The 10,031-nt window shown below is 36.8% G+C and overlaps 1 protein-coding gene across 1 annotated transcript; it reads right to left on the bottom strand.

Annotated features, from left to right (window-relative positions):
* Positions 1–5,554: 5,554 nt before the first annotated feature.
* LOC122887207 (7-alpha-hydroxycholest-4-en-3-one 12-alpha-hydroxylase-like) lies at positions 5,555–9,123 on the bottom strand. Its single transcript, XM_044220188.1, is given in 2 exon segments — positions 5,555–8,548; positions 8,551–9,123. Coding segments are annotated over 2 exon segments (1,533 nt in total). The 5' UTR covers positions 9,083–9,123; the 3' UTR covers positions 5,555–7,547.
* Positions 9,124–10,031: the final 908 nt, after the last annotated feature.

Here is a 10,031-nt window from a genome sequence, read left to right as displayed (position 1 = left end):
TTGAGTTAAGGTCCACAACCTGCATTATAAACAGACTTTTGCTCCTCCCATTGCTTGTGGGATAGGTTCCAGTATTCCAGGAACTGCATACTTGATACTTTCCCATGTAAGCAGGAAACAGTGAAATTCACATGACTACATTTGCATTCATGTGCATTTATATGACACGCTAAAACTATTCACATTTTTAAAAAAACCCACCAATAATAATATGTTTCCGAATGGAACATAATTACAGTTTTTTTCCAGTTGCTAACAAGCATTGTTCAATACTGAAACCACATTTTCAAAACTCTTCACACAGTCAACGAAACAGAAGTCAGTGCAGATCAAACTGTGAACCATTTTTCATTGCTTTCAGACAAAATGCATTCAGTGACCTCACTCTTCAAAATTCAGGAACTCTTTTCCCACACACCACAACATGCAAAATACTATGTATTTTCAGCACATTTTTCTAATGCTAACACACTGCATTCAAAATGATTAAAAACACATTCAAAACAGAATGATGGCAAATTCCAAGCATTTATGCAGTAATTATTTTAAAATATTCTCAATTTTATAGCCAAAAAAAATAAATAAATAATCATTACAAGCTAATTGCAATTTTAGCTGAAATTCCACCCAGGTGTTCTGCCTTAGTCTCGTTACCATGATTTAGTATAAAAGGGGATAGTTTGGAACAGAATTTGTTGGCCAATATGGATCAAAGAAGAGCAGTTCAGAGAGGGAGAGTGCATGGAGGACAAAGGAGAGGAAGGCCAAGAGTGGTGATCTCCGATGAGATAAGAGCAACAATTATTTATCATGTAGTAAATCATGGTCTCTCTTTGAGAGAAGCTGGTCTAAGAGTGTAACCAAATCTGCCACGTTCAACAGTTGCATCAATAGTATGCATTTTCCGACAACACAACAGGTGAGATGAGCATCCCTTAATGATAACTGAATTACACATTACAGTAAAATACAATAAAATGTGTACATTTTTACACATATTGACATTTTGAAGCCTATTACAATACAGTAATAGTTGTGATTTACTGTAGGATCCAAAGGTTGCCCACGAGAGGAGGGAGAGGCAGAATCTTTTCTGATGCGCAAGAAATTGCCATTGTGGATATGGTAATTGCCAACAATGCAATAAAACTGCAGGAAATTCGGGAGAGAGTGCTGGCAGACAATGGCACTTTTGAAAATGTGAATATGGTTAGCACAACAACAATTGCCAGAGTCCTAGAGAAACATAAAATAAGGATGACGCAATTGTACACTGTACCCTTTGAGAGAAACAGTGAACGTGTAAAAGAACTCCAGTATCGATATGTCCAGTTAAGATGTCTGTTCAGTAACCAAACAGGGTACATACACATTGATGCCTAATGTCAATTACTGTGAAACTGTTTGCAATTTAGAGGGTAATGGAGATGGAAGCCAGACGAACTCCACATACTTTTATCTTTGTGGATGAAGCTGGATTCAACCTGGCAAAAATGCAGGGGAAGAAATGTAATTGGACAGAGAGCGACTGTGGAGGTCCCAGGCCAAAGGGGAGCTAACATCATGATGTGTGCAGCAATGTCCAATGAAGGTTTGCTGTTACACAAACCACTCATTGGCCCCTACAATACAGAGAGGCTCATTTCGTTTCTAAATGACCTACATATTCGACTTGTGCCAGCAGAGGAGAGAAGCCAAAGGGCATCAAACTCCCCTTCCTTCATTGTTGTCTGGGATAATGTGGCATTCCACCACTCTGCTGCAGTCACAGAGTGGTTTGCGGCACATCCCAGGATGTCAGTGTTACAGTTTTTTACAATCGCTATGACAATCGCTATGACAATTTTCCTAAACTCTTAACGCACCAACACACCTAAAACACACAATTGGCAAAATGGTTAATTTCATGCTCAAAATCACACATTGTCATCACAAACCCCAAAACTAATTTTCAAAATACAATAATAAACTAACACAATACACTATGTCTAACAAAACACTGCAAACATGTTTTAAAATCAAATAATTATTCAAAACACTAACACATGTTCTCTTCCAACAGGAACATTTAGTCAATCATAACACAATGACAAAAAAACAACAACAACACTATCATCAGCTAAAATGACAGAAACTGCATTATTTTGTCAGGTCTGCCCTTATACAATAGGCAGTATATTGTATTGATCATAGATTGTGTTTTGCATTGTAGTTTCTTTTGAAGCCTCTCTACATTTTTGTTTTGTTGGGTTTAGTAAATGCATGCATTTTGTTTCTTTTGCTGCAGAAATTCAATACAAAAAATGAATGACCATCTCAGAGTAGCTTTATATAATGTACAGTTTATGTAAAAAAAAATAAATACAGACACAGAATTGCTGCAGTGAAGACTTTATTTGCAAAAGGACATTACTGCAAGATATACAAACAGAAAAAGAACCGGAATGATGATAAAAAAAACAAAGTAATCTTCTAATCTGCCCGGTCTTCTGCATTTGGCCACATGTTCTCATCCACATCACACCTGATATCTTCTCTGGCAAGGCACCGTGGGAAGAATCTTTTGGCATGCCTTATCCACCCCTGGCAGTGATCAGCTGTGATTTATATATTTGCATAATTGCAATAAGCTGTTTCTCATTAGCAATGGAATAAAATACAGGGAATATATTTGTGTTTCAATTCAACAGCTGTTCACTTTGACTTTAGCCTACATAAGTTATGTTTAGAACATGATGTTATCTGTTCTGACATACAGTGTGAAAGCATTTGTAAATTGGACTGTAAAATTACATTGTTTTGGTCTTGGTTGAGCTTGTGTGTAAAAGAAGTCCAATCATTTTAAATTGGTGTTAACTGTATGCATTTTGTATCAAAGCAACAAGAAATGTGTTAATTGTATAGCCTACAAAGACGGATGTTGTGCTGTGTTAAGAGTTTAGGAAACTTGTTAAATGTATTGAAAAAACTGTCATAGCGATTGTAAAAAACTGTAACTGTTTGGCCAACATTCATGCTGGTAATGCAGACTGTGTGAAGAGTTTTGAAAATGTGGTTTCAGTATTGAACAATGCTTGTTAGCAACTGGAAGAAACTGTAAATGTATTGAAAAAACTGTCATAGCGATTGTAAAAAACTGTATACCTGCCTCCATACTCCCCTTTCTTAAACCCCATAGAGGAGTTATTTTCTGCGTGGAGGTGGAAGGTTTATGACCACCATCCACATGACCAGATGACTTTACTGGAGGCAATGAATGCGGGGTGTGGAGACATTTCTCCTGAAGACTGCCAGGGATGGATTAGACATTCCAGGAGGTACTTTCCAAGATGCATTGCCAGAGACGACATCAGATGTGATGTTGTTGAGAACTTGTGGCCAAATGCAAGAGAGAGAGCAGACTAGAACCATCACTGTAATTTACTATAATGAACAACTACACATGTTGCTACAGTAATGTGTAGAATGCATTTTATTTATTCTTTTTTTATTATCATTGCAGCCCAGGAGTTTTTTCCCTCTTTTTTCAACTTTTGGTTATAATTTTCAAGTACTATATTCATATAAATTTTTTTTAATTTTGATTAATTTCTGATGCATTCGTGTTACAAATGCTTCCAATAAAGTGAAATTGTGTTACAGTATTCTATATGAAGAACTGATTTATGTGGAAAATCATTGAAACTTTAAAAAAGAAAAGTTCATCAATTATGTAATGCTTCCTGCTGTTAGTGTTTTTTAGGTCAGTGTGTTGTGAATGAAATGTGTGTTTTCTGAATGAGAATTGTTGCCAGTGTTATGTTGGTCTGAGTGAGTTTTGTAGGTGAGATTAACTGTTTGGCCAACATTCATGCTGGTAATGCAGACTGTGTGAAGAGTTTTGAAAAAGTGGTTTCAGTATTGAACAATGCTTGTTAGCAACTGGAAAAAATTGTAAATCAAAAGTATATGACAAACATGTCCATAAACAGGCATTATTATAATATAGCATGTTTCACCTACTGTAGCAGTAGCTGATGACACAATAGGATGTAAACATGTGCAAAATGGAGTGTAAATACACAGAGTTTTGGTGGTGGTGGAGCTTGAGTGAGAAAACAGTTAAAAAATAAGCGTTCATTGTTTATGCATTTTTACATTTATTTTTTATGTAGATGTAGTAGAATGTAGCCAATTGCACTCTTAATTTATAGTAACTGTGTTATGCTATGAATGTAAATTTTACATTTTTTACAACTGTATATAAATGTGCAAAATGGACTATAAATACACAATTTTCGAGGTGGTTGTGTTTCGTGCATTTTGAAAGATTGAATGCATTTTGTGTGAAAGCAATGAAAAATGATCAACAGTTTAGCCCACATTGACTTCTATTGTGCTGACTGTGTCAAGAATTTTGAAAAATTTAACTCAGTATTGAGAAATGTGTGTTACCAATTGTATAAAACTGTAATGTAAATGGAGGTGGAAAGATATTAGAAACAGCACAGAGGCCGTAAAAAATTACAATAAGGTAAAAAAAAAAAACCCTCTGACAAACATTTTTTGCATAAGTTTGACATAGGTAGTCTAATTATTGCATGATGATTGTAGTGAATTACATTTACTTCACAAGGTTTTCTAGTTTCCTGGTCAATGAGTGTATATTTTAAGACAAAAAGAGACACCTTGGCATCTTGATGTTTGCACATAGTTCAGTATGCTGCTAAATAGGATCAGGCAAAACAAAACAATCCATTAGATTGTTTTGCCAAAGTGCACTTCATGTTTTGTCAAATGCTGGAAATGACATTCAGCGAGGTTAATCTGAATCTGTTTTAACAATGTCATATAGTATGTATCAGTGCCAGATGTGTGCCTTGAGTGTGTGTGTGTGTCTGCGTGGCGTGCCACCTACTGCTATAAATGGCAGTGAATGTTTCAACACACATCAAAGCAGCTGTTTTAGTGAACACGTGACTGTGGGGTCAAAATCTTCTTTCTCCATAATGTCAGCTTTTTAGGCATTCTTAAGTTTATCCTTGTTGGTTGTAAAAGTGATTTTAATGCATGTACTGTATTGAAGATTTTTCTCAACTGAACATTTAGTGTAATCATTCATATAATAACTGTAATATATTTAGTTTCATAAAGTAAATGTGAGAACATGAGAGTGTGACCTAAGCACATCTCTATATGAGATCTCTGTACATAGAGTTAAAAAAAAAAAGTTATATCCAACTTAGCACCAAATCAGTAATGGAATCAGGATGTTCTGGACCTTTATGTCCCTGAATCACATTTTGGAATGCAAAACAGCATTTCTCCTTAAAAAGGACAGAGGAATCTTACAGTGCTTGCAGCTCTTCTGAGATTCCCAGACACTATTGGGCGAGTTACTTTAAAAATGTAAAACATTATATATTACTATTTACTTTTATTTGAAAGTAATAAATTACTTTACAATATTACTGTCTGTGTAGAGGAATGTGTTACTGATTGCACTACTTTTGCATTACTTTCACCAAAATAACTGCAGAAGTATGACTAAGCATTATAAAATGGAATTGGGAAGTCAAGTCAAATCAAATTTATTTATAAAGCACATTTAAAAACAACCCACGTTGACCAAAGTGCTGTACAGATCAGAGCAATTAGCTAAAATGACAAGGTAATGTTGTTTGATAGCAGGTAATCAAAGCCCAGAAGTTCAAGTTTATTGCTGTTTATTACAAATCCAGTGGTGGGCGATATCGTATAGCATATTGAAGGCTCTTCTCAGGAGCGCAGACTTTGCCCATTCATGCATTCACATGCAGCAGTTACCACTTTGTATTAAAATCACCTGCTTAACAATAGTGTGATGATAAAGAACAATTAAATAGCTTAGACATTATTTAATAAACGAATAGTCATGGACACAGGGATGGGCAGGCAAAGGATCAAAGTCTGATAAATTATGAAATAGGGATGAATATTTTTCAGATTACTTGTGCTATTTCTCGCTGTAGAGAGTTCCCTCGGCTTCCCTAGACATAGACTGCACTTGATTATTATGTTCTTGTCCTTTTATTTGATAAACTGAAAGTATTGGGATTCTTAAAAAAAAAAGAAAAAACATAATTTTGGGTTGTAACGAGTTACTTGACATAGTAAATATAATATTGCCGAAATCCTATTAGTAACGCATTATATTACTTTGTTCCTGCTAAAAGTAATATATTACTGTTACCCCAACACTGTTCCCAGACTTGTTACTCAATAACATAAAATTATATTTGTTATCCATTACGTGATATTGTATGATTGCTATGATGAGTAATCACCACAATAACCAACTTCCTCCACCACCAACTTGGAAGAAATAGTGTATTGTTTTAAGAATACTGGAAAACACTCACAACACAGCATTTAAGGATGATAACCAAAGCTAGTTTATAATCAAGAAGATAAATGTAAAATGCAGATGCAGAAACTGTTTCAGAAATGGTGATATATAATGGCACAAATTAACATGTTAAAAGTTATATAACTACATTTACAGGTTAAAAAAAAAGGTAATATGAGTTGAATTCTCTCAAAATCAAGATTCTGTAAATGGATTACAACACCTAGTCTCATGTAAAACTGCATAGTCAGCTCATTGGGATGATAGTGAATATAAGCAACAACTGATTGGGTTATTTTAATGTGGCCATAGCTAATTTACTGCAGCTGCTGAGTAAACTTTAAGTTACACATTACTATTTACACTGTAAAACAATAAAGTTCAGAGACCACAGTATGTCATAGGCTTGTCCAATCAAGGAAAATGTCATTTGTTTCTACTTCAGTCTCATTAAAGTCTTTATTACAGGTTAAAAAATAGAAAAAACAGACACACATTATTATTGGACCCTGAATGAAACCTAAGTTTGACATCCTAGGGAAACTAGTCCGGTGATGTTTGATTTATGAACATGTCCTAAAAACACAGATTGCTGTCTTGATCGTCAGATTAAGAATCACACATATGTAAGACAGGAGCTATCAAAGATAACACCTGCCCTCTGATGTTAAGGTTACACAAACAGATTTATTTTTGTTCAACAAATGATTAACAATTACAAACAGAAATGCATGTAAAATATAAACAAAGCATTTTTCTACTTTAAAATAACATTTAAAAAAAGATTTTTCTTAGTTAAATGTATTTAATTTAATTAAATCAACAAATGCACACAAAATAAATCATTGTGTTGGTCTTTGAAATGTAGAAGAGAGAATTATTAAAAGTACTGAATGTACAACCATTTTTTTGTTTTCTTTTCTTCTCATTATCTATCTTCTTGGTTGTCTTGGTTGCAGCTTTCTTTCACATCACTGTTGAAATTTCTCACTGGTCGTGTTGCTGCTCCTATTCCCTCTATAGACAGATCTCAGATAAGGTGTGACAAGGAATGGCAACTACTCTCCAAGTGTAAAATAATAATTCATTGTAGAACCACTTTTCCTAGAAACATAATTGTCTACTTAAAGCTCGATCAAAATCAGAAAATGTTTTATCAGAAAAATAAAAATGATTTGGTTTAATATCTGAGTCTGTATCGAAACTGAATGTCTCTGTTGGGTTGCATCGATCCAAAGCCCCATCGCCTGAAATCAAATTCAGGTATCTTCTCATCAGGATTCTTCAGCTCAATCTCAAAATAGACCAACATGAGGAAAGCAAACTGTTTCAGCTCATTGGTGGCAAAGAAACGTCCAGGGCACATGGAGACCCCAGCACCCCAGGGCATGTTGTAATACTTCACCTTCTTCCCTGCTTTGTAAAAATCTGTTTTCTTGATCCCGCCTGGATTCAGAAAGCGGTTGTATTTGAATGAATGTGGGTCAGGGTGGATCTCTGGGTCAATATGAATGGCACTGTAAGGAAATAATGCCATTCTGTCACCCTTGCGAATGAAGTATTCACGCCCATCAGCCATCTTGAGGGTCATATCCTGGAGCACTTCTCTGGTGAGGAGGGGTGTAGCAGTGAGACGGAGGGTCTCTTCTACAGCACTGTCCAGGATTGGTGTTTTCATCAGCATTTCATGGGTCAGGTTGATTAACGGGCCACCATGTTGGACTTCCTGCCCAGATTCCTTCAGAACCTTATCTATCTCTTCCTTCACCGCTGTCATGGCTTCTGGGTGTTTCATGAGGAAGAGGAGCAGCCAGAATGCAGAAGGCCCTGTGTTGCCCTGAGAGGCCCAAAGAAGCACAAACATGTACCTGTTTATCATTGACTCCTTCATACCCATCTCCTCTTTGGCCTGCTGCATGTCCCACACCCAGCGACTAATGTTGTCCTTGGTCTTCATCTTCTCCACTGACAGAGAGTCCCAGAAGAATCCCATTAGCCTCTCTGCTTCCAACCTTTCTCTTGGTGGCAGGACCCCATAAGCCAGGTTGGGGAAGAGTTGGTCATATTTACGAAACTCGTAAAATAAGGCTTCTGATTCAGCTCTGTCTTTCTCTTTGGCTTTCTCCTCACTTCCTTCTGACTTGTGTGGCACATTGCCATACAAGGATAAATACCCGCCCTAAAAAGAATATTGTAGCTGTACATGAACAGTCCGTCTTCCATCCAGGTCCGTTGGTCTGCAGCTGAGCCGATGTTGTGCAACATCAGGTTCTGCAAATTACTTGTCATGGCTAGTGTCATTACCTTCAGGCCATCCCCTTTCAGGTGCTTGCTGCTGGACACCTGAAGAATGTGGTGGTCGTCCTCTACAGCTATGTAACCAAACACTCTGCGCACCAGATGCACAGCAAACTTGCTGAAGTCCAGTTTTTCTCGACTCTCCTTAACAAGTGCCCCAAATGATAGGGGGTCCTGAAGGAATGTAATATAAAACCCTCCCAGCTGTACTGTGAACACATCGCCATGCTTTTGCTTCATCCTCTCTAGGAACTTAAACGTGTTCCTGCGAAACTCTAAGACATGACCCAGCCAAGGGATGAGCCCCTTATCCAAAGGGGGTTCTCCTGGTTGCCGCTGTCGAAACACCCCGAGTAGGTACAGTCCTCCAATCAGAGCAGCAAGAAAGCCAAGAAGAATCGGCAGCAGCAGTCCCATGACTGATTCCTCTGGGAGCCACACAGTGGTTTGAGTTAAGGTCCACAACCTGCATTATAAACAGACTTTTGCTCCTCCCATTGCTTGTGGGATAGGTTCCAGTATTCCAGGAACTGCATACTTGATACTTTCCCATGTAAGCAGGAAACAGTGAAATTCACATGACTACATTTGCATTCATGTGCATTTATATGACACGCTAAAACTATTCACATTTTTTAAAAAACCCACCAATAATAATATGTTTCCGAATGGAACATAATTACAGTTTTTTTCCAGTTGCTAACAAGCATTGTTCAATACTGAAACCACATTTTCAAAACTCTTCACACAGTGACTTTTGCTCCTCCCATTGCTTGTGGGATAAGTTCAAGCATTCCAGAAACTGCATACCCAATACATTTCTATGTAAGTAGGAAACAGTCAAAAGCACACAAATGCATTCATGTGCATTTATATGACATGCTGAAACTATTTTTTTATAACCCACTAGCAATAAGGCATGACTATTTTCATTTGTACATCTTACAGTGAAAACATGAGGGCCATTAATCTTTTTGGGGTTTTTTGTGTGGTACAATCATAGCATTTAAATTAGTACGATATGGAGAAAGGATGATGTGTCTCTTTGAGTAAAGTTGATTTTCAGTGACATACAGATTGTGTCTCAATGTGGTCAGAAAATAGACAACAAATGGCTGAGAAATGGTATTTGTGTCTATAAACAGGTACAAACGTTTCTGACAAGAAAAGCACACCCAATGTGACATACAATTGTATTTGACTAACTAAAGGTAATTATTTTCTGTACTTTCCAAAGTTTCTGCTAAGGTATGTGTGTTTGAGTATGGTATGTTGTCGTTACGAGTGAAGTAGGGAGATCCATAACAGTTTTCATGTGTGTGTAGCGCACATGTGCCAGTCCATGTCCACAATGGTATGTATTATA

This window comes from Siniperca chuatsi, linkage group LG13 (assembly GCF_020085105.1).
Source record: "Siniperca chuatsi isolate FFG_IHB_CAS linkage group LG13, ASM2008510v1, whole genome shotgun sequence".
NCBI classification, from domain to species: domain Eukaryota; kingdom Metazoa; phylum Chordata; class Actinopteri; order Centrarchiformes; family Sinipercidae; genus Siniperca; species Siniperca chuatsi.
Note: the sequence above shows the minus strand (reverse complement) of the source record. Positions and strands in the feature narration are given on the sequence as shown.